This window comes from Notolepis coatsorum, assembly GCF_963971535.1.
Source record: "Notolepis coatsorum genome assembly, chromosome: 6".
Taxonomy (NCBI): Eukaryota; Metazoa; Chordata; class Actinopteri; order Aulopiformes; family Paralepididae; genus Notolepis; species Notolepis coatsorum.
This window is the reverse complement of record NC_140170.1, coordinates 52,660,903-52,686,952: the sequence shown is the minus strand read 5'-3', so window position 1 is coordinate 52,686,952 and position 26,050 is coordinate 52,660,903. Positions and strand designations below refer to the sequence as shown.

General features: G+C 43.4%; 1 protein-coding gene across 1 annotated transcript in view; it reads left to right on the top strand.

Moving 5' to 3' along the window:
• Window positions 1-26,050, top strand: part of pik3c2a (phosphatidylinositol-4-phosphate 3-kinase, catalytic subunit type 2 alpha) — a 227,092-nt gene that overhangs the window by 60,034 nt on the left and 141,008 nt on the right. The window contains 1 exon segment of the mRNA XM_084315562.1: window positions 11,462-11,559. Within this exon segment, the coding sequence (XP_084171688.1) occupies window positions 11,462-11,559 (98 nt within the window).

Genomic DNA, 26,050 nt, shown 5'->3' with positions numbered 1-26,050 from the left:
CCATCGACTTCCACCCGCTAATTCTGCCAATTGAATTAGTATGACGGCCGACCCAAGCCGCAGGCAACGCTGACTCGGGGAGTCGAGATCGGAGTCTCTTGCATTGGTGACGAGCGCAATCTCCGCTGCGCCACCCAGCCGCCCATTACATACAAACTTGACTGCGTGTGTCTCTCTCTCTCTCTCTCTCTCCCTCTCTCTCTCTCTCTCTCTCTCTCTCTCTCTCTCTCTCTCTCTCTCTCTCTCTCTCTCTCTCTCTCTCTCTCTCTCTCTCTCTCTCTCTCTCTCTCTCTCTCTCTCTCTCTCTCTCTCTCTCTCTCTCTCTCTCTCTCTCGCTCGCTCGCTCGCTCGCTCGCGCGCGCTTGCTGTCACTGAAAGCGCTTATGGGCGGAGCCCATCCAATAACAGGCTGAAATCCTGAGGCTGGAAAATGATGCTTTTGAGTACTCCATTAGAAATATAAAACAATGATTTATTTTTTAAAATAAACCTTACAGATGTGTTCAATAGACTCACAGGAATTGTGTAAAGTTTCCCAAATAGTGCAAGGAATAGCAATGCAGGTCCCCTTTAAGTCGTGGCCCCTCCGGCCTCTAAGGAATCTCCCTAGTGCTGCTCCCTAGGGAATCGTCTCTGAGTTGTCTGTGTGAGGGAGTGAAAGAGTTCTGTGAAGAAGTGTGCGTGTGGTTTACAACTCATACAACTTCATTCTTGTGTGTGTGTGTGTGTGTGTGTCTGTGTCTGTGTCTGTGTCTGTGGAGAGAGAGATGTTTGGAACATTTACAACTCAATTACTGTGACTCTGTGGGATAACATTTTTGAAAGTGATGTATGCATGTGTCTGTCTGTGTGTGCATGTGTGTTTGCGTGCATGCATGGGTGTGTGTGTGTGTGTGTGCTTGTTTGTCTCTGTGAGTGTGTGTGTGTGTGTGTTTGAAGTTCATAACTCTTAAGGTGTTTTGTTTCCACATATAGTTCTTTTTAACCCTTTCACTGCCACACCACCAAACGGTTAACCCTTTCACTACCACACTACAGAAGGTTAACCCTTTCACTGCCACACAACAAATGGTTAACCGTGTGTGGTATTGAAGGGGTTAACCTTCTGTAGTGGTAGTGAAAGGGTTCAAACAAAACAGAACTCTGATCCTTTTCTGGTTCACCTCCCGAGATGGCCTCACATCAGTTAGCTTTTAGGGGCTTCCAGTTTATTTAGAGCGTTTCACATAATATGAACAACAAAATGCTGAGTCATGGTGTGAGTCCACTGGAGTGTGAGTGGGTGCGTGTGTCTCTGCACCCGCATGTGTGTCTGCATTGCCCATGTGTAAGGTGTGTACACACACACACACACACACACACACACACACACACACACACACACACACGGCTGTGTGTAACTAGTGTGGCTTGGTTTACTGACATGTTTATTCACTGAGTAGGATTCATGTCTTTTTAGGGTGTTTTAATAAAAGCCTCCTTAGTGAACTTAGCTATATGATCCTCAGACCTAAATCACTGACGACATGCTGGGGGCTGAAGCCAGAGGAGTCGTCAAACCATCAGGCTTCTTTATCGCTGCTACCAGTTAATATAGGGTCTGCACTTACACCTCAGAGTGGCCTATTGATGCCTCCAAGGATAGGTCACTCCTACACACACACACACACACACACTAGTGTTGTCACCATACTGGCATTTTTTACTTCGATACGATACCTTGAAAATTACCATTTTCGATACCACAGGGAAAATATTTGAATCTTAAAATGTAAATCTCTTTATTACAATATTTTTTAGCTTTTGTTGCTGGTCGATTCTCCTCACCTTCTCTCTGGTAATATAAGAGAAGAGAAATATAACACTTTTAAAACCCTTTGTTTTAGGGCTGGGCGATATGGCCTAAAAATCAAATCTCTGATTATTTTTTTTTAAATCCGATTTACGATTTTAATCGATTTTTTTCTCTTGAAAACTAGAAATCATTCAAATAACCTTTGTTTTTATTTGACACTAAAAAATATCAAACAAAGATGAATTTCCCTATTGGGATTGAAGTGCAAACCTAACTTTCACCAATCTTCATTTAAAAAAAAATAACAATAATATATATAAAAGGTTACTCTTGATCAAACAAAGATGAATGTCCCTATTGGGATTAATAGTGCAATAACTTGCTTTTTCACCAAACTTCACTTAAAACAAATAAAAGGTGCCTCTTGATCATCAAACAAGAATGAATTTCCCTATTGGGATTAATAAAGTGCAAATCTAACTTTCACCAAACATCACTTTTTGTAAAATAAAAGGTGACTTGAGAAAAAAAAAAAAAAAAATTGAAAATCGATCGGGAAATTAGTATTGAAACTGTTTTAAATATTCAGAATCTATATGTATCGAAAAATCGATATTTTTGACAACGCTAACACACACACACACACTTGTGCATACACACGTACACTCCCTCTAACTCACATGCTGGTATTACTATACTTTTGAGGACATTGCATTCACTGGCATGCGTTTTCCCCTCTTACCTTAGCCTAGACTTCTACATACCTAACCTAACCCTTAACCTAACTGTAATTCTAAACTTAACCTTAACCACTACAATATATTTTTCCTTTTATGAGGACAGGCCGAAATGTCATCACTACCAGTACCCCACATGTCCCCGATGTTAGGAGTTGGTCATCCACACGTATTCTCTGTACTAAGGCTGCTGCCCACAACTACAGACATTCATCCACACGTATTCTCTGTACTAAGGCTGCTGCCCACAACTACAGACATTCATCCACACGTATTCTCTGTACTAAGGCTGCTGCCCCACAACTACAGACATTCATCCACACGTATTCTCTGTACTAAGGCTGCTGCCCACAACTACAGACATTCATCCACACGTATTCTCTGTACTAAGGCTGCTGCCCACAACTACAGACATTCATCCACAAGTATTCTCTGTACTAGTTCAAGTTCTTTAATAGTTGTCATACAGAAGTACAGAATACTTTCATACAAAATGCTTCTTACTGTTACGCTCCAGAGACTGTGCTAGACAAGATAGTATCAAATAACATAATAACATAATATAGCATGAATTTAGAAGAAGAAAATGAGGTCACAGTGTTCGGTATAGACATATGTACAATGTTCTGAGTTACCATATAATATACAATACACAATACTATGCAGTGTACTAATGTACAGTACTATCTAGTGCAAAGCAGAAATGGGATGAGGTACAATTTTAGGTACAATTTACAGTAAGGTGTACGAGTTGTAGTGCAATCCTTCATCCATAAATATAAAGTGTGGTGAGTGGGTGCTACAGTGTGTTTGTTTAAAGTGGGTGTGTGCTATAAAGTGTGTGGAGTGGGTGCTACAGTGTGTTTGTTTAAAGTGGGTGTGTGCGTGTGGATGTGTGTGCTATGTGCGTTTGGTGGTTGTTGTTGTGTAGTGTTCATTCATTGTTCGTTTAGCAGCCTGATGGCCTGGGGATAGAAGCTACTTCTGAGTCTTTCTGTGCTCGCCTTGAGACTCCTGTATCGCTTGCCTGACCGCAGCAGTTCGAAGAGGCAGTTGTTCGGGTGACTGGAGTCTTTAATGATTCTCTTAGCCTTGCCCTTGCAACGCTTGTAGTAAATGTTCTGGAGGGTGGGGAGCCCCCCTCCAATTGTGCGTTCGGCTGAACGTGTCACTCTTTGTAGTCTGCTTTGGTCTTTTGCAGTGCTATTCCCAAACCAGGAGGTGATGTTGCCGGTCAAGATGCTCTCTATTGTACATGAGTAGAAGTTCTTAAGGATCTTCTGGCTGACTTGGAACTTCCTTAGGCGCCTGAGGAAGTAGAGGCGTTGTCGTGCCTTCTTCACCACACTGTTATTGTGTGTGGTCCATGTCAAGTCCTCGGATATGTAGGCTCCGAGGTACTTGAAGCTGTTGACTCTCTCAACCGGTGCCCCGTCGATGCTGAGGGGGCTGTAGTCCTTGACCCCCGACCTCCTGAAGTCCACAATCATCTCCTTTGTTTTGCTGACGTTCAGGGAGAGGCTGTTTTCCTGGCACCATCCCGCCAGGACCTTGACCTCTTCCAGGTAGGCCCTCTCGTCGTTGGCAGAGATCAGGCCCACCACCACTGTGTCGTCAGCAAATTTGACGATTGTATTGCTACTCCGCTGAGCCACACAGTCGTGTGTGTACAGGGAGTAGAGGAGGGGACTCAGAACACAGCCCTGGGGGGCCCCTATGTTGAGGGTGATGGATGAGGAGGTGCAGTTGCCTGCTCTCACCACCTGGGGTCTGCCAGTCAGGAAGTCCAAGACCCACTGGCAGAGGTCATAGCCCAAGCCCAGGTCCCTGAGCTTGGCTATGAGTATGGAGGGGACTATGGTATTGAATGCCGAGCTGTAGTCGATGAATAGCATTCTCACATAGTTCCCCTGCCTCTTGTCCAGGTGTGATGCTGCTGTGTGCAGCACATGGGATATGGCGTCCTCCGTGGACCTGTTGGGGCGGTATGCAAATTGCAGGGGGTCCATGTTGATGGGGAGGGAGGAGCAGATGTAGCCCTTTACTAGCTTCTCAAAGCACTTCATGGCTATGGAGGTGAGAGCTACAGGGCGGTAGTCGTTGAGGCAAGCAGGCTTGGATTTTTTGGGTACAGGGATAATAGTGGACTTCTTCAGGCAGGTGGGGATGACAGCCTGTTCTAAGGACAGGTTAAATATGTCAGTGAATACTGGGGCCAGTTGGTCGGCACAGACTTTTAGGACGCGGCCGGGGATGCCGTCCGGACCTGCTGCCTTCCTGATATTCACTTTTTTAAAGGTCCGCCTCACCTCATGCTCTGTTACCCTGAACACTGCGCCTCCTTCAGCAGCCGACCCCCCCCCCCCCATTGCCGAGGCTTGTGAGCTGGTGTTGTTATTACCAGCATCAAACCTCGCATAGAAGGTATTGAGGTCGTTTGCTAAGGAGATGTCACTGTTCAGTTTGAGGGAGGCGCCTTTGTAGTCTGTCATCGTTTTGAGCCCCTGCCACATAGCTCTAGAGTCAGCTTGTTCAAACTGGAGTTCAATTTTATCCCTGTAGCGCCGTTTGGCCTCTGACACTGTCCTCCTTACGTTGTGTCGCGCCACCTTGTGGTCATTCATGTTGCCTGCCACTAGGCCGTCATTGTATGCTTTGGTGCGCTCTCTCAGAGCTTCACGGACGGATTTGTCTACCCAGGGTTTTTGATTTGGGTAAACTTTCATTTTGGTAGTGGGGATTGTTTCTTTCACCCTAGTACAGACATAGTCCAGCACTGTCTCCGTGTAGGCATTAATGTTATCTGTGTCGCGGAACACAATCCAGTCTGTGTGGTGAAACACTGACCGGATCGTCTCTTCTGACGTCAGATCCCATTTCTGCACCTCTCGCGAGACTACGGGAGTACTTTTAATTCTCTGTCTATACTTTGGTGAAAGGAAAATTGATGCGTGATCTGACTTGCCAAAGCCACTATCAGAATGAGCCTTGTAGCCACCTTTAAATTGCGTGTAACAGTGATCTAGGATGTTACCGCCTCTGGTGTTGCAAGTCACATGCTGATAGAAGTCGGGCAATACCTTTCTCAGATTGGCGCTATTGAAATCTCCCAGTACTAAAATGGCGGCGTTAACGTTAGCCACTTGTATTCTATTTACCTCGTTGTGTAGTCTGGAGAGCGCAACCTTGTTGCTGGCTTGCGGTGGAATATACACTCCGACCAGGACGATCGCCGTTAACTCCCTCGGGAGGAAGAAAGGACGACACTTGATGGTTATATATTCCAGTTCTGGGGAGCAGTGGTTGGATAATTCCTTCACGTTCGTTGGATCACTCCAATTTTTGTTAAACATGAAGGCAATACCTCCTCCACGTTGTTTTCCGGACTCTGATGATGTCCGATCCTTTCTATGGATAAAGAAGTGATCCGCTGGTTGAATTGCGTGATCTGGAACCTCCGGTGTGAGCCATGTTTCGGTGAAGCAAAGGATATTGCAGTCCCTAACGTCTCTTTGATATTGAATCCTTGCTCGGATGTCATCCAGTTTATTGTCTATTGATTGTACATTGGCTAGCAATATACTGGGAAGTGGTGTACGGTGGCGTCTGGATCTCAGCCTGTTTCGGATCCCAGCCCTCTTTCCTCGTCGTCTTTTCCTGGGCTCTGGGAACAAAGGGTCTGGTCCTAGTCTCCGGAGAATTTCTTCAGGCCATTGGTGTGGTTCGGAAAGCTGATCCAGCGAGTAATCCAGTTGGTAAGTTTCCCGTAATCCAATGTCTATGAGTGACTGACGGTCATATACATTAAATGCACCAACAGTTGGTACGCACAAAACTCTAAAAACTATAAATATTAACAAAAGTAAACACAGTCTCGACGGAGCGAACAGAGAGGCAGCCGATCGGGGCGGCGCCATCATTGGGTAGGCTGCTGCCTAAGGCTGCTGCCCACAACTACAGACATTCATCCACACGTATTCTCTGTACTAAGGCTGCTGCCCCACAACTACAGACATTCATCCACACGTATTCTCTGTACTAAGGCTGCTGCCCACAACTACAGACATTCATCCACACGTATTCTCTGTACTAAGGCTGCTGCCCACAACTACAGACATTCATCCTATATATATGCGATATGGGAGTCCCCCAAGGTAGCATTTTTGGTCCATTACTCTTCATTTTTTATATCAATGATCTTCCAATGGTATGTAATCATTCAAACTGTTTACTATATGCCGACGACACTGTTATCTTTTTTTCCTGATCCAAACCCTGACATTATAAACGCAAAACTATCTTCTAATCTTCACCTTCTCCACGGCTGGCTGCAATCCAAGCATCTAACTGTTAACATTAAGAAAACTGAATGTATGTATTTCTGATCCCCTAGAAAAAAACATATCTATGTCTGACCCCATACACTTTGCAAATCACACATTAACCATAACAGAAACCTACAAATACCTTGAAGTAACTCTTGACACTCCTCACTTACAAACATCACATCAATAGCTTAGTCAAGAAGGCAAATAAAAAACTTTGTTTACAGCAAGATCAGACTATTTCTCACCCTCACTGTTTCAAACACATAATCTACATGCAATTATTCTTTCAATATCTTACTGAGGGGCGGCTAGGTGGCGCAGTGGGCAAGGCGCTCGCCACCAACGCAGCAGATGCTGGGTTCGAGCCCAGCTCTCTGCGTTGCTACCAGCTTGGCTGGTCGTTCATACTAATACAATTGGCAGTATTAGGCGGTGGGAAGCATGTGGGTGGGGATCGGACGTTGTGGACAGCGACTCCTACAGGTCGGTTGGTGCGCCTGCGCAGCAGAATCAGGAAGCGACGAGGGCGGCGTGTCCCTCCAAACGCAGACCCTCGCCGCTGAGAGATCGCGCTGTGCAGGTGAAAAGATGCGACGGCTGCCTCCTCGAGTACCGGAGGGGACACGTGATGTAAGGCTTCGTCCACATTGCAGCCGGCTTGTGGGAGGCATGGCCTAACAACGTTCGAGACAGGGGAGGGTAGAATTGGACAATACGAAAATTGGGGAAGGGAGAAAAATAGAAAATGGGGAGAAAAAGTAGATAAACAAAAAATATATATATATATCTTACTGTCTCCCAATCTGGTCCCTCACAACAAAGGAAATTATAGAACCCATAGCAAGACTGTACAATAGAGCTTATAAAATTCACAGTAAATTTCCACACTGGACTCACCACTGTACTGCATTCTCACACTCCTCTGCTACAACTTTTCAGAACTACACAAAAAAATCTAGCCACTATTTTATGCTCAGAAATAGGGCTGCAACTAATGACTAAGTCGACTAATCGAAAACCAATTATGTAAACAAAAAAAAGGATATATATATATATATATATTTTTTTTTTTTTTTTTTTTTTTTTTTTTAAACTACCTATCTTTGTGAAAGTGGCTTCTCAGCTCTGGTCCAGCTGAAGACAGAGCAGAGGAACAGATTGGACATTGAGCATGACCTCAGAGTTGCTTGCCTACCATCACCCCAGACTTTGAGACTCTTGTCAGGACCAAACAACAACATCATAACATGATGATCCCATAGCAAATTAAAATAATGACTCATGAAACATTTGAATTTGGATCTTAAGCCACTTTAAATGAAAATGTATTTGAAGAACCATACAGCAATCACTCATAACAATATAAATAAATTAAATAATACAAATTAAAGTGGAAGTGTACTTTAAATAACTAAAAAAATTATAATAAAAAAGAAATAACTAGCAGCATCTGCCCCCAGCACCGCGGCTGATGGTAAATGGTAAATGGCTGCTTTTTTATATAGCGCTTTTATCCAAAGCGCTTTACAATTTGTTACTTACATATTACCCATTCACACACCGACGGTGGAGGCTACCATGCAAGGTGCCAACCTGCTCATCGGGAGCAATTAGGGGTTAAGTGTCTTGCTCAAGGACACATCGACACGCTGCCCAGGAGCGGGAATCGAACCGGGAACCTCCGGATTGCCAGACGACTGCTCTACCTCCTGAGCCACTGTCGCCCCTATGGGGCTGATGGGGCTGTAACTTGGTCCAGGACCAGGAGGGTGACGTGGAACAGCTGTAAGGGGAGAGGGGGATGAGTCAGATCAGACAGACTTCTAGGTCTTTTGTTTGCTGTGTGTGAGAGGAGTCCGTATGTGTGTGTATGTGTGTGTGTCTTACTCTGATCGCTGTGTGAGTGAGAGGAGTGTGTGTACTGTGTAATTTGTGTGTGTGTCTTACTCTGATCGCTGTGTGAGTGAGAGGTGTGTACTGTGTAATTTGTGTATGTGTCTTACTCTGATCGCTGTGTGTGAGTGAGAGGAGTGTGAATGTGTGTGTGTCTTACTCTGATCGCTGTGTGTGAGAGAGAGGAGTGTGAATGTGTGTGTGTCTTACTCTGATCGCTGTGTGTGAGTGAGAGGAGTGTGTATGTGTGTGTGTCTTACTCTGATCGCTGTGTGTGAGTGAGAGGAGTGTGAATGTGTGTGTGTCTTACTCTGATCGCTGTGTGTGAGTGAGAGGAGTGTGTATGTGTGTGTGTCTTACTCTGATCGCTGTGTGTGAGTGAGAGGAGTGTGTATGTGTGTGTCTTACTCTGATCGCTGTGTGTGAGTGAGAGGAGTGCGTGTGTAATGTATTGTGTGTCTAGTCTGATCATCATCTCCTGCAGGGGAACAATGTTTTCAATGTCCAAAATTTGCTATGGGATCATCATGTTATGATGTTGTCTGGAACCCTGAGAAGCCACTCTCACAAAGATAGGTAGTGCATTTTTTTTTAATGACTAATCGACGCAACAATTTCTCGTCGACGATTTTTTATAATCGACGTCGTCGATTATGTCGACTAATCGTTGCAGCCCTACCCCTACTCAGAAATAACTTCCCCAACACTCACAGCTTTACTCCCAAGACACAATACAAGTCAAGAACGCATCACCAGATCAATCTCACATGCACTCATTCCAGTACCGGCTTTATTGCTCTGATACCATTCCACATCAGAGCAATAACCTCCATCTCACACTTCAAACAGGCCTACAAACAACATCTGATGCTAGAAAACATCTGTACTCACTGATCCGACTCTTCCCTAGGTCTTAATCTTGTTGATACTGTCGTTTTGTATTGACTGCTATGACTGCATGTTTGTCCTTGCTGTCCACAACGATTATATGATTGTATGTAGTGCAACTGCCTATTTTGTTTTGTATTTTGTATCATGTGCTGCAGAACAGGAACCTGCTGAAAAACAGTTAAACAGGCCAGTTTAAATGTACATTGTGAAATGTCTTTTTACCCTTTCCTGTATAAATAAACTATAAATGAAAATGAAAAAATCCACAAGTATTCTCTGTACTAAGGCTGCTGCCCACAACTACAGACATTCATAGTCGACTGGACTCCTTTTTTTTGTTTTTAATTTACAAAATTGTGTTTCCCACGTGCAGTCATGCAGAATGCCCTCTTTAAATCTGGTGCTTACCAAAGATAATATTCATATCAATATGATGCTGCTTACCAGAGATAATATTCATATCAATATGACGCTACTTACCAAAGATAATATTCATATCAATATGACGCTGCTTACCAGAGATAATATTCATATCAATATTACGCTGCTTACCAAAGATAATATTCATATCAATATGACGCTGCTTACCAGAGATAATATTCATATCAATATGACGCTGCTTACCAGAGATAATATTCATATCAATATGACGCTTCTTACCAAAGATAATATTCATATCAATATGACGCTGCTTACCAGAGATAATATTCATAACAATATGACGCTGCTTACCAGAGATAATATTCATATCAATATGACGCTGCTTACCAGAGATAATATTCACATCATGTTTCAGAAAATAACTTTTTCAGCATGGAGGGGGGGAAAAGCATAAAAATAAAAATCAACTAAATCGTTAGGTAAAAAACTAACGATTATTTGATTTATAGATTTGTATTTTCTCTCTCTCTCTGATGTAACATACATACACATACATACGCTACAGTAAGATCACTGCCTTCAACAAACTGTAGCAATAACATTAATAGACGTAATGGACTTGTGTTCTTGTGACTGTATTGTGTTCCTTACTGTATTTTTTGTCTTGCTTTGTTAGATTGATGTTGTACTAGTGTTGTCACGATACTGGAATTTCGAACTTCGATACGATACCTTGAAAAGTATCGATATTCGATACCATTTTCGATACCACAGGGAAAAAGGTTCAATCTTAAAATGTAATTTTTTTTTTTTTTTTTAATAAATTTAGCTTTTGTTGCTGGTTGATTCTCCTCAGCTTCTCTCTGGTACTAAGAGAAGATAACTACGGTATAACACTTTTAAAACCCTTTGTTTATCTTTAGATCACACATTTAAAAATAACTGTTCATCTCACTTCAATCATTTTTATTGCAGAACATGGTATTTTCTCAAGCAGACAGATGTCAACACTGTAATCTGTGTTGCATGTACCTGACAAACTGTATGTATTACAGTCATATTCCGACTTAACTGAATGCACGTGTGTGTGTGTGTGTGGACTACTGTACTATTACAGGTATTGAAATGAACAATGCAACTTCCTTATACAAAAAAAAAGATTTATGAATAATTAAATATCGATATTTCGGGAAATGAGTATTGAAACCGCTTTAAATATTCAGAATCGATATGTATTGATTTTTCGATATTTTTTACAACACTATGTTGTACAGGCTGTGGAAACAAACAAAAGATTATAGATTATCTCTCTATCTCTCTCTCATACCGCCCCCATCTCTCTGAACAACACGTAATGTAATACGTTACATTCCCTAGTTCACTGACTGTGTGTGTGTGTGTGTGTTAATGTTGTGTGTCTTTGTCTGTCCCTACAGGACAAGGACAGTGTGAGAGGACTGGCCCGGTACACTGCCCTGGAGGACAAAGATGGCCAGAACCTGGAGGTTGTCTCCTTCTGTGAAGACGTAGCAACGTAAGAGATGTCTCACACCCCAGCATCTTCTCCCAGCACATAACCATATTCTTTTGGGGGGGGGGGGGTGTGCACGCACCATTCTTAACACCTGAGCAAACACCCGTCGTAACTGCCGCCGTTAACGTAGTAATGTGCAACATGTACTTGTGGAGATTGTTCTGGACTATGTGTCTGGTCTCGGCGATCAAAGTTGCCTACAAGCGAGCGCTCCAAAGTGGGAGAATCTATCAACAACAATGGATTCCCCATGACCCGACGCCAATCCACCTGTCGGGCCTGGAGCTGCCGCCCCACACGGACTTCTCTGACGCAGCCCAGCCCTTGGATGAGCAGCGGTGGTCTGAATTTCAAGCTCGCGAGAGAGCCTTCAGGAAAAGCCTAGATTCGGAACACCGTGAGGCGTGACGAGAAACACCACTACGCTTCATCGGGAGACCCTGGAGTTTGGATCCGACTATTTACCCTCCTTGAACGGAGTATTCTTCAGGAATGGAGCTTTTACAGCGGTAAATCACTGGGGACGCCCACTCGGATACCCTCTTCTGAAATACGTCGCTCGGGTTCTGAAAAAGTTCCCGATGAAAGAATCACTTCCAGACGCACTAACACCCGCACTAGTCACCACTTGGATTGAATCACAATTGCGATTTATCCGAGAGACAGTGCAGCCGTCATTAACATCAGCGGGAGGCGACCAACGGAGGAGGAAGGTGAGCCGAAACAAGCTGTCCTACCTCTGGCAACACAAACGTTCTAAAGCCATTCAGATTGTGTTAAACAACAGTGAATATCCCAGCCCCCCTCCGTGCCCCAGTAACTGCGAGCAAGTGCAGTCTTATCAGCAGAAATGTCAGGGAGAAATGCGCATTGGCGACCCTCTCCCGTTACCACCATGGCATCACACACTATCCCCCACGGAGCCAGTCTGTTCCCCAAACACCGCGCATTTTACGCAGGAGGAGGTGGAGACAGTGCTGCGCGCTCTCCCTAACAATAAATCGAGTGACATGGACGGTGTCACTTATGAGTCACTCAAAGCCACGCAGCCAGGTATCCTAACATCAATCTTTAATGCCTGCCTGGAGAACAAAAGAGTGCCTGAGTCATGGAAGGGTGCTCTCGTCCACAGAATTCCCAAAAAGGACAATATCCCGGACAACCCATCAACCTGGAGAGACATTTCACTTCTTCCTACCATCTACAAGGTATTTATGAAATGTATCCTTGACCGTGTCTTGCCTTGGCTCGTGGATGAAAACATACTGTCTCCCAAACAAAAGGCCTATATCAACAGGCAGGGCATGAATGAGCATGTGTTCTGTCTCAAAACAGGCATTGATGATTTCAAACACGAGTCCAGTAAATTTTATTCAGTGTTTCTGGATTTCCGTGATGCTTTTGGAACCCTAGCACACAATGTCATGCTGACAGCCCTTGAGGAAATACATCTACCCCAGGTTTTCATTGACATTGTTAGGGATGTTTACTCTGGTTCATACATACAGGTGATTTGTGGCAAACAGCTCACAGACCCAATCCCACTCCAAGTAGGTATAAAGACAGGCTGTCCATGGAGTGCAGTCAACTTTGTACTCGCTATCAACTCATGGTTAAAATGGCTTTGTAGTTGCGCTCCCCCTAATGTAATTTCCCCTAACCCCGTCCAGGGGTATGCAGATGATGTAATAATAGCCTCCAGACAGGAGGCTGTCATAAACACCATGCTCTCCAGAACCGACTCCTTCCTAGAGTGGTCTGGATTAGAGGTCAAATATGCAAAATGTGCTGTATTCTATGAGAGGCGGAGCGGGGGAAACCGCTGGTACCGGGCAAAATCAGATATAATTCCCACATTTACAGTCGATAACAAGCCACTGAGAGTCTACGCACGTCATGAAACATATACCTATCTGGGTCATAAATTTAATGTGGCAGGTGAATGGGAACAACAAGTGAGTGAAATTATCTCTGATTACTCAACCAGATTAGATTTAATTGATTCATCGCCCCTGCCACTCATCATGAAGCTTGAAGCAGTCAGACAAATAGCCCTGGTCAAAGTTCAGCACCTATTCTCAAATGTACATATTCCTCGCAAATTTCTCTGTGAGATGAACAATAAAACCGTACAGATGGTGAGACAATGGACTGGACTGAACACTCACTCAACACGGGACATCATATTCCATACCATGCGGAGGGGCGGTCTGGGTGTTCCCAACTTTGAATGGACGTACAGTACACTGCCACGAGACTCAGTCATCTTCTCAACATGCTGAACAGTGCCGACCAGCACGTCAGAGAGCAGGCCAGAGCCTCTCTGTTCTTAGACCTGCAGAGACGCTAGCTCCCCCTGGCGTGCGGGTCTGATCCAAACTTCCTGGGTTACAAGAAGAAAGCTAGTGGAAAGCTGGACAGCCGCGCCCCCGGATTCGGGGTGTGGTCTGACTGGCCAGACCTGAATGACCTATGCGGCTGGTCCAACGTGGCCCTGGAGTGGGTGGGGCCGGACTCAGACACTGTTAGTGTTTCTGAGGAGATCATCTCTGACCCTACCATCTCCGTGAAGGCCACCATTGACATCTGTGGAACGTGGCATGAACTGCCACTTACCAATGCCCGTGGCCATCTCATGTCGGCACAACAACAACGCCAACGTCAACACTGGACTGAGCTTAAACTGCAAGGGAAGCTTGCTTGTCTCCCTGCCGCTGACCACTCTGTCTCGCACGCAGTTTTTAAAAATGTAGCTATTGATGAGAGCATCATCATTTTTACTTTAAAAGCTAGGCTACAGGTTTTACCATCAATGCTCAACCTTTCCATCTGGTTCCCTGGCAGTCATAGCCCACACTGCATACACCATGGTCACGAACAGACAACAGAAACCATGTCTCACATACTCAATGGCTGTCATGCATACAAAGGGCTCTACATTTGTAGGCATGATAGGATCGTGAACCTGATTGCAGACAGTGTCAGTTCCACATTCGGGTCACCTGCAACATATAAGCTGTATAAACACACCAGTGTGAAGCCATTATATGCTCAATCTGTGTAGGGACAATTCACTGTTCTCTGACATTTCAGCAAACACCCCCGATGTTGTTATTGTTAATGAGAATAACGGAGAGGATCTCATCCTGGAAGTTGGTTGCACGTTTGACTACAGTCTAGAGGAAGCATTTACAACCAAAATGTTAAAATATCAACTGTTAGACCATACCATTTCACAACTCGGCTACAACTGTAAACTTTTAGTCTTCATATTTGGAAGCCTGGGTCATGTCCATAAGTTGGGTGTTAGAGGCCTTCAGTTGGCCGGTCTTCCGAAGAGAAGAGCCAAACAATTAGCTAAATATTGCTCAGTGTCAGCAATTATTGGCAACTGGGCAATTTGGAGAAGACGATGCTATCTGTACCCATGAGCTGTGTGTTGATTGTCAGGTTCATCATCTGTGTGAGTCTGTAACTTTGATTGCCACTGTGGCACGATTGTATCCGAATAATCCCACAATGTACAAGTGCACTGTTAATATTTGTGTCCTTTAAACCTTGTTTTTATGTGGACATAAATAAAATATTCTAAATGTGTGTGTGTGTGTGTGTGTGTGCACACACGTGCGTTACTGTGTACTTACGAGGAGCATCTGGAGTTCCCTAGATACTTTCTAGGGAAGTGATGACATTTTGGCTGGTCTTAATTTTTTAAAAGTGGGTCATTTTCGGGTTAGTGGTCTGGACTTTCTTATTGAGGTTAAAGGAACACGCCAACATTATGGGAAATTCCTCTACCGACTTCTCCAGAGTCAGACAGGAAGATGGATACCAATATCCTCTCTGTGTGTTCAGTAGAAAGCTATCCGGCTGCACGCTAGCATAACTTGGCACAATGAATGGAAGCGGGTGAGAAGCGGCTAGCCTAGGCGTTGGCCAACTTACACATTTACATTTAGTCATTTAGCTGATCATCTTATTATCCAAAGCGACAACAATTCAGCAGGAGGGGTGCACCTCTACCACTAAGGGTAAGTGGTATTGTTCATCTAGCAATGTCAAGCTTGAGTGCTACACTATGAGTGCATAGTAGTATAGACATATTAGCATAGTAGATAGTAGTATAGGTATAATAGCATAGTATAATATTAGCATAGTAGTATAGGTATAATAACATAGTATATAGTAGTATAGACATAGTAGCATAGTACATAATAATAACAGACAGTGAGGTTTGTTTTTAATTTATTCTTATTAACCTGTTAACGTCACGCGCGGCACTATTGCGTGCTTCCAGTCTCGAGTTACAAGACTAAACATCCGATGAGCGTCATTTGACAAAGTAACCATGTCCAGTTTGGCCGGGTCCTGAACAGACCATTCACCACTGATGGCGAAGATGATTGACCACCTTTGTTGCCAATGAATTTCTGGAGCCAACGGTATACTACATGAGGGCTGATTCCTACGATAAACTTTGGTAGATTGGAGATCAGGCGTGCCACTGCGTTCTGTAAACCAGCTCGCAGTGCACTGCAATAGTCAAGGCGAGACATGACTGTTTGTCAGGAAAAGGCGGATCCTTCTCACGTTGCTCAGGAGGAATCTGCATGTTGTGGTGATGTGAGCAGAGACGTTCAGCCGGTCATCAAGGACTACACCTAGGTTCTTGGTGGTTGGGGATGGAGCCATGGCTACAGAAAGATCGGTCAGTGGGGAGGATTCAGCTGGCAAGTGAAGTAGCGCCGTATTGCTCAGGTTCAGTTTGAGGTGGTTGGTCATCATCTAGGCGGAAATGTCAGACGGGTATGCTGGGATCTGTTCAGAAACTTGGGTCTATGAGGGAGGAGAGGAAGAGTTGAGTGTCATCGGCATAGTAGTGGTATGAGAAGTGATAATGGTACCCAGTGATTTGATGTAGAGTCCAGGGAGTGAGCCCTGGGGGACACGTCTAGGTCCTAGGGTCCAATAGGATGCCTCTCCATGATACTTGCTACTGGAGGAGTGGGGAGGGTATCCGGTATCTATCTTCTTGTCTGTCTCTTGAGAAGACTGTAAGCAAATTTCCCATTATGTTTGCATGTTCCTTTTAACACTTTCAGTGCCGGCCTCCGTTTCCTATTTACCCCCTTGAATGCCGCCACCCACTTCAATGATAGAGCTCTCATATTTGCGAACGCATAAACTATATCTTAAATTATGGCTATGTGTCTAATATGGCCGTCGCTTATCAATGACTTGTTTGCAGTCAACATTGTTGAAACGGATTGTTTTTTTAATCGGTTCATTTCCGTTTTATACCATTTTGAAAAACGCTTGTTTCTTGAAACTTGCAGAAGATTTCAGAAGATTCTGTGATAATCGCCCTTTACTGGAATACACAAAACGCGTTGTCATTTTTCGGCCTATTTATGAATAGTTTTCAAATAAACGCTAGATTATCGATAGTATACAGTATGTGTACTTATGCACGCTATAGAAGCGGGCTGAAAAATCGATTATCTTACTTCCTGATCGCGCGCGCGCGCACACACACACACACATACACACATATGGCACACGCTGATATGTAGGTGAAAATAGCTCTGATTATCCCAATACTGGTCAAATAGATTCCTTACCTCAGATCAGACGTTCTCCAAAAAGATTATTCCAATTCCTGATCGCCATTCCAAATATCGATCGCGTTTATTGATCCAACGCTGGGTACTGGAAATATATATTCCACGCTGTTCTGATGGTCCACAATGAGTCCGATCGGCTCGGGTTACTTGCTTGAGAAGAAAAATGTGGATTCCGGATTTTTCTTTTCTCATCCATTTTCATTGAGTCCATTCCAATGCGTGCATTACCATCGGGCAGACGATAGGGGGCGAGTTCAGACAGATCCCCACTGGTAACGTGAGGCTAGATTGATGAAATATGAATGGAAATCGCTAATAAAAAAAATAACGATTACAAACGGCATATCTCGTCGGCTGGCACTCAACGGTTGGCATGAAATAACAAATTATGCGGTGGCTGGCACTCAAAGTGTTAAGGTAAGGGTTAGTTATGATTAATCTAAACGCAATTGCAATCACTGTCGGGCTGCAATTGTATTAAATAAATGTGTATATCAGCGTTTCCGTTAGCCGGTAATTACCGGTATTTGACCGGCAAAATCTGTTGAAGTCCAACATATTTAATCTCTCCGGTCATAATGTCCGGTGAAAATAATTCCCTCTAAGCACAATTAGATTATTTGAATTGTATTAAAATAGACTAAAATTAAATAGCCTATGCGATGAACGAAACAATCATTACATTTGTTTCATCGTTGCTTCACCAAGCAGCCGGTCTAATAATGACATCGCTGTTGTCAGCGCGAGCTGGCTGCTGCTAGACTTGTGAGAAGCATCCATCTGCAGACCCACAGAATGCAGTACTCCAATTCAGCCATTGGCAATTCAGCTGTTGGGTGGGGGGCGCTGCTGAGCCCAGACCGGACCGGACCTAAAAACACAGCTGCTCTGTGTGTCTGCAGCTCCATGCTTCACGTAAATCTAGCAGCAGCCAGCTCGCGCTGACAACAGCGATGTCTAGACCGGCTGCTTGGTGAAGCAACGATGAAACAAATGTAATGATTGTTTCGTTCATCGCATAGGCTATTTAATTTTAGCCTATTTTAATACAATTCAAATAATCAAATTGTGCTTAGAGGGAATTATTTTCACAGGACATTATGACCAGCACCAAGTGGTTGGGAGGTGGAGTCATCACGCAAACCCACGATAATGTTGCCGTCTCTCTCTGCCAAATTTCTCAGTTCTTCGCTTGATATAATTAATACAAATGTCCAATATAACGGAATTCGTTAGCTCATAAAAATGTGATTATAACAGACTGCTGTTTATTAATGTCGGGCAGACTGCCCACCGACACCTCAAGTCGGCAGCAGCACGAAGTCTCGAGGGACTTATTTTATTTGGAATATATTAATGACTGTATATACGCAAAAGTAGCCTAGTTTTAAGTTAAAATATTATAAATGCCTTGATGATGTCATTCTTTATATAGGCCTATCAATTGTTTTTAAGCTCAATAAACTCTGACCGGAATTTATCCCATTTGTCCGGTAGATTGAAATCTACCGAACACTCAGACCTGCAAAAAGAAATTCTAACGGAAACCCTGGTGTATATGCTGAATGCATGCCAGTGAAAGCATAACATTTCTCGCATTAAATGTCTAAATCTGAGCCGTTAAAGAGCCGTTATATTTGTGCACACAACGTAGCAAATTCTGCTGTCGCAAAATGGTTAGGAAAAGTAATCATACGTACTTACTGTCACAGGAGTCTTCAATAACGTTTGAATGGTAATCCATTTTGTGAATCCATTTATTGAAACAACATCTTTGTTGGCAGACTCATCCTTCTCATAAACACTGCTATCTATTGTTTGCAAGTTAATCATGTGTAGCGCAACTTGTGTAACGTTAAGTAAATAGTGTTTTGCTTGGAAATACCGTTCATCACTGCATACAACTTGGTTTAATCCAAATGTCCATTCGGAAACTTCGGATTATGAAATAAGACATTCGGGGGATGTCTGGTGACTGTACTATTTTCTCTGTGGTTCATATGATTCAGTAATGTAAACAAACATGTCACCAGCCACCCGGAAAAGTAACTATGGGAGGCTGTTGGGGTCAAAAAGAATAACGTGATTAATTGTTAAGATTTAAAAATGTATCAAAACAATTGACGTGTTAATATTGACAGCCCTATTTTAGGGGTGGGCGATATATCGAGTATACTCGATGTATCGCGGCTTGTTCTACATGAGATTTAGTCAATTACTATATTGTGAACATTGAGTATATGTTGTCATGTCAGTTTCTAAGCAGCCGCGGCTGAGATGAGATTTGCTTTAGCGCAGCGCTTTCCTCTCATTTCATTATAGACACAGACCAGCGCGGACCTTCAATGACATGCAATTTAATTGAATTGACGTGAGCAACGGGTCCAATGTGTAACATGCTTGGCATCCTCGCCATTCCTTCCATATTGTGTAAAACAGCTAACGTTAGCTGCTAAGTTAACTAAGTTAGCCGCTAACTAAGCTAAGCTAACTAACATTAGCCGTTAGCCGCTAACCCTGGAAACGCTCACAGCGGAGTGACTCCACAACACCAGTTCCATTAGTGAGGAAAGGGGGGGGGGGGGGGTTATATTGACTAGGCTTGACAACAGAGGTTCAAAGATAACTTCACATGTATTGGCTGTTCGTTTCTATAAGTTATATCGCTTCATGCATCGGGCTCCTCCAGGTTCCAACATTGATTTTCTAGTGTGACTGTGACATCACTCAACTACGGCAACCAAGACGCTCAAACTCAAACCTAATACATCACGGGGGCGGGCTGGCTCTCTCGCTCTCTCTCTCTCTATGTTCAATGATTTCAAGTAGCCAAACGTTACACTATAAATACTAACTGGATAGTTGATGATATAAACATTTAATTTCATTATCTGAAATATTCTAAAATCATTAAGTCTGCTATAAGCCATTATCCCTTTGTGTGTGTGTGTACGCGTGCTAGGGGTGTAACAATGCATCGATCCTAAGGTGACTATTCAACTGCATCGATTTGAAAATGTTAGAATCGCAATTTCAATGTGTGCAGTGTTATGTTATTCTCATGTCCGTTACAGCCAACACAACGACATACGCTACTGCATCAACGTTATGATTAACAAAGGCATTTGTTTTGTGGCATTAACATTACATATATAAGGGATGCACTGAATATTCGGCGGCCGAAAATGGTTAAAAATGTACTTTCGGCTTTCGGCCGAAAGGGTTTTATCACCGAAAATATATCACAGAATGTCAAATAACGTGTTGTTGTGATGACGTAATCAAAATGCGACTACAGACATAGCATGCGCAACGTGTAACGTGAGCAGCTCTTCCTGCGTTCTACAGCCTGTGATGACTAACTCCTCTTGGGAGTCGCTCTGTTTCTATGTAAACTCCGCGAGCAACGCATCCAATAAATGCTTTATATCCTCGCCATTACTATATGCCCGTTGCGGTTAAAAACCCTTTTAACTAACGTTAGCGTTAAGCTAGCTAACAACGCTTCCATAGACCACAGCAACACTTCCGGTATTTGAGCTCATGGGAGAGAGCGGGGGGGGGGGCTGGAAGGGGGGAAGGGAGCGCGTGAATGAATGTTTATTAAAGTAACTAATCAACATTCATTAATTGCATCCCCCCGCGCTCTTTCCCCCTCCCCCTCCTCCTCCTCACGAGCTCCATATGACGCGGGAGTGCAGTGGTCTATTCCTCTTTCACTCGTCTCTCGTAAGCTACGTCATCCCCCGCTAAGAGTCACGGGAGATGTAGTAAATACAACAGTACTTGACTTTAATGCACATTTTGTTGTATGCAAAGAGAAAATGTTTAAATTGTACAATCTTTCAGCAGTCAGTCTGGAATTAATGTATGCATTCAAAAGTGCTGAATAAATGTTTTATGGGCCCATAAGTGATTATTAATATTATTTAAGTTAAGTTTTGCCATAATCATGTATTTTGCTATAATCAGGTAGCTAAAAAAAAAGAAAAAAAAAACATTATATATATATTTATATTCATCATTTTCGGCATTCGGTTTTCGGCCAACTGTTTCTTATTTTTGGTATCGGTTTCGGCCAAGAATTTCCCATTCGGTGCATCCCTATATATTGCTATTGATAAGACTAGAATAAGTTAAATTAACTTAACGTTACTGTCTCGGAAAAGTCTCGAGTAGAGGAATGGCGGACTCTCCGGAAGTAAAAAGGCAAATAAGCGCTTCCGATTGTTGGTAAGAACAGCAGAGGTGGGTGCAAGCGGTGTGACGTAATTGGCAGAATCGACTGTCAATCAATGGTCTACCTGACATGCAAACTCATAAACAATGTTTCTGTACTGGAGGTGTACAGTATTTCAATAGGCAACCCTGAAAGGATTATTTTTCTAGAAGAGCAACACTAGCCAAAACATAGGCATTGTATGCACAAAAGGGGCAAAAGCTAAAGTTAAGTGACTGTTACTTTTGTAGCAGTAGTTCAATGTCACTGCCTTTTTTGTTAGGCCTAGTTGTTGGCTACAACTTTGCCACAGTAGGCATTAATCACTTAATACATAAAATGTCTGAAATCTAAAATCTGGCACGTTTTGGGAATAAAATATCCTGTTAACTTAAAGCTTGGTGTATTGTTTTTATTGACCTATAGTCCATTCATGGAGGACCCCGATGTAAACAAGACGGAAGTATTTTTCTGGTTTTCATCCTCTTAGCAGTTGTTTGTATTGAGCTGTACTGTATTGTACCCATTCTGCAATCTGTTAATAAAGTTTTCACTCAATCAATCAATCATGCTGAGTGATCAGTTCCCCCAGCCACATTTGTGTATTAATATTTTTTGGGGGAATTAACTGATCGAAAATGTATCCCATCGAATCGTGGTCAAATGAAGAGATTTCATGATGCATTGAATCGTTGCCTGAAGAATCTTAATCGAATCGAATCATTGTGTGGTCGAATCGTTATACCCCTAACGTGCGCATCCCATCTCTGGTCTTTTGGCAGACCAGATGAGGTCAGAGGAGTTTGATAGTATTTATTTACTGAGAATGGCCAGATAATGTTGATATTTAAACTTAAAAAATAATACTACCTGCAGTGGAAAACTAACGAAGTAGCAGGTACCAACAGCGAGTGCAGTCGAGTAGGTACCATGCAGTGGAAAAGCGGCATAAGAGATGTTCATAATGTTTCATGCTATTAAAAAGTAAATATATATTTAATACACATGATGCACACACACCTTTACAGTGTTACATGTACGTTTACCAGTAGGATGTTATAACATTGCTGAGTATTATTTTCTCACAGTACTAGTGTGTATATATATGTGTGTTTTGGCTAAAGTGGATAGAAAACACAGTATTGTGCAAAAGTCTTAGGCACCCAAGAGTTTTTATATAAATTGTCTTAGATGTTAATTATTTAATAAAAAAATATTAGTGTGTCAGTAGACTACCTTTCATTTAATTATTTTTGAAAGCATCTTCATGGTTTAATGCAAACATATGTTGCAGGGACTATTATAATCATCATATTGGCGTGACTGTAAAGGGTTAAATCAAGTATTTTTAAGTGCTTTAGAGGAAATGTCAAAATATCGTGATAGAGCCAAAGAATATTGCGATATCATTTAGAGGCCGTATCGCCGGGTTCTGCCCTAATTTATTTATTTGATATTAAAAAATAGCATGTTGTTAAGTTTGTATTTTTGAGTTGACACATTTCAAAACTCTCAGTAATCTCTGCATTGTCCTTGATAACCAAGCAAGTTGACTCATTTATTTATTATATCGCAATCACAATATTGTCCACAATAATTGCAATCGCACTCTTTCACCTTATTCATGCAGTCCTGATAAATACATTACATACACATAATGACATGGTGTCTTCTCTCTAGCCTGGTTGGCCTCTTACTGTGCGCTGGTTAGTTTGGGTGGAGCGCTGATGTAGTCGTGCTCAGGGGATCCTTCTCCAGCACAGTAATACCATCAACGCCCACGTTCTGTCCCCGCAACTGCTGTTCACACACACACACGCACACACACACGCACACGCACACACACACACACACACACAGTCCGTAATGAAAAGGAACTGTTTGGATCCCATGAGGGAATGCACTCAGAATTGACGTCCAAAATAGTCCTGCTGCATAATCATGTGTCCGTACACTCAGCCCCTTCACACAGCCTGGTCGAGGCGGGAACGTTGCACCGTTATTCCGCCTTGCCGTTCAGATTCTGATTCCGGAATGCCAGCATGCCATCTAAAATCACACACAGGGCGGCATTATGCTGGCTTTTTTTGGTTCCGTGTAAAAAAAGAAAAAGACAAAAAAAAGCCGGTATAATCTTTACGGCAATATTGTGGGATCTCCGTTTAAAAGGGGCTCTTGTCTGTTCAAGCCAGCAGCGACATCCCAGCGTTTTCAACACAGGGAACGGGATGTCACTCCTCTACTGTTCCACATGCTCCTCCACCAGACTCACTGTCTCCACCAGGAACAAGCTCCTCACAGTCGTCACACACACCACCACCTCCAGAACCATTGGTCTCCCACGGCCAGTACATTCAAAGCAGTCACTGTACTGTAGCACACGAGTGTCCTTTTATACTTGCTTTTTTAATACCAGACGAGCAGCATATGGGATGCTTTTAAATGTTCCTTTGATGCAGTCAGAGCTCGGTGAAGCTGCATTCTCCCACTATGCTCCCTTTTTATGGAATACGCTGCAAGTAAAACTTTGTCTAGAGGCACTTCCTACTGTGAATGCTTTTAAAGGTATGCTACGATCAGCCCTTCATGAAACATGTAACCGTTTTACCTGATGCTATTGCTGATGTGATTATGCTCCTTGCCACTGCACAAATGACCTTCTGTGTTTATATTTGAATTGTATGTTTTTTGTTTAAATGCCCTGTTTTATGTTGAAACTTGTTGTGTGCCGTGTTGGTCAGGACTCCCTGGAAGAAGAGATCTTGTATCTCAATGGGACATTCCTGGATAAATAAAGGATAAATAAATAAAAAATTTAAATACCCAGATACCCACTCACTCTTCAGTCACTGTACTGTAGTAGCACACCAGTACCCAGATACACACTCACTCTTCAGTCACTGTACTGTAGCAGCACACCAGTACCCAGATACACACTCACTCTTCAGTCACTGTACTGTAGTAGCACACCAGTACCCAGATACACACTCACTCTTCAGTCACTGTACTGTAGTAGCACACCAGTACCCAGATACACACTCACTCTTCAGTCACTGTACTGTAGTAGCAGTGCACACCAGTACCCAGATACACACTCACTCTTCAGTCACTGTACTGTAGCACACCAGTACCCAGATACACACTCACTCTTCAGTCACTGTACTGTAGCAGCACACCAGTACCCAGATACACACTCACTCTTCAGTCACTATACTGTAGTAGCACACCAGTACCCAGATACACACTCACTCTTCAGTCACTGTACTGTAGTAGCACACCAGTACCCAGATACACACTCACTCTTCAGTCACTGTACTGTAGCAGCACACCAGTACCCAGATACACACTCACTCTTCAGTCACTATACTGTAGTAGCACACCAGTACCCAGATACACACTCACTCTTCAGTCACTGTACTGTAGTAGCACACCAGTACCCAGATACACACTCACTCTTCAGTCACTGTACTGTAGCAGCACACCAGTACCCAGATACACACTCACTCTTCAGTCACTGTACTGTAGTAGCACACCAGTACCCAGATACACACTCACTCTTCAGTCACTGTACTGTAGTAGCACACCAGTACCCAGATACCCACTCACTCTTCAGTCACTGTACTGTAGTAGCACACCAGTACCCAGATACACACTCACTCTTCAGTCACTGTACTGTAGTAGCACACCAGTACCCAGATACACACTCACTCTTCAGTCACTGTACTGTAGTAGCACACCAGTACCCAGATACACACTCACTCTTCAGTCACTGTACTGTAGTAGCACACCAGTACCCAGATACACACTCACTCTTCAGTCACTGTACTGTAGTAGCACACCAGTACCCAGATACACACTCACTCTTCAGTCACTGTACTGTAGCAGCACACCAGTACCCAGATACACACTCACTCTTCAGTCACTGTACTGTAGTAGCACACCAGTACCCAGATACACACTCACTCTTCAGTCACTGTACTGTAGTAGCACACCAGTACCCAGATACACACTCACTCTTCAGTCACTGTACTGTAGTAGCACACCAGTACCCAGATACACACTCACTCTTCAGTCACTGTACTGTAGTAGCACACCAGTACCCAGATACACACTCACTCTTCAGTCACTGTACTGTAGTAGCACACCAGTACCCAGATACACACTCACTCTTCAGTCACTGTACTGTAGTAGCACACCAGTACCCAGATACACACTCACTCTTCAGTCACTGTACTGTAGCAGCACACCAGTACCCAGATACACACTCACTCTTCAGTCACTGTACTGTAGCAGCACACCAGTACCCAGATACACACTCACTCTTCAGTCACTGTACTGTAGCAGCACACCAGTACCCAGATACACACTCACTCTTCAGTCACTGTACTGTAGTAGCACACCAGTACCCAGATACCCACTCACTCTTCAGTCACTGTACTGTAGTAGCACACCAGTACCCAGATACACACTCACTCTTCAGTCACTGTACTGTAGTAGCACACCAGTACCCAGATACACACTCACTCTTCAGTCACTGTACTGTAGTAGCACACCAGTACCCAGATACACACTCACTCTTCAGTCACTGTACTGTAGTAGCACACCAGTACCCAGATACACACTCACTCTTCAGTCACTGTACTGTAGT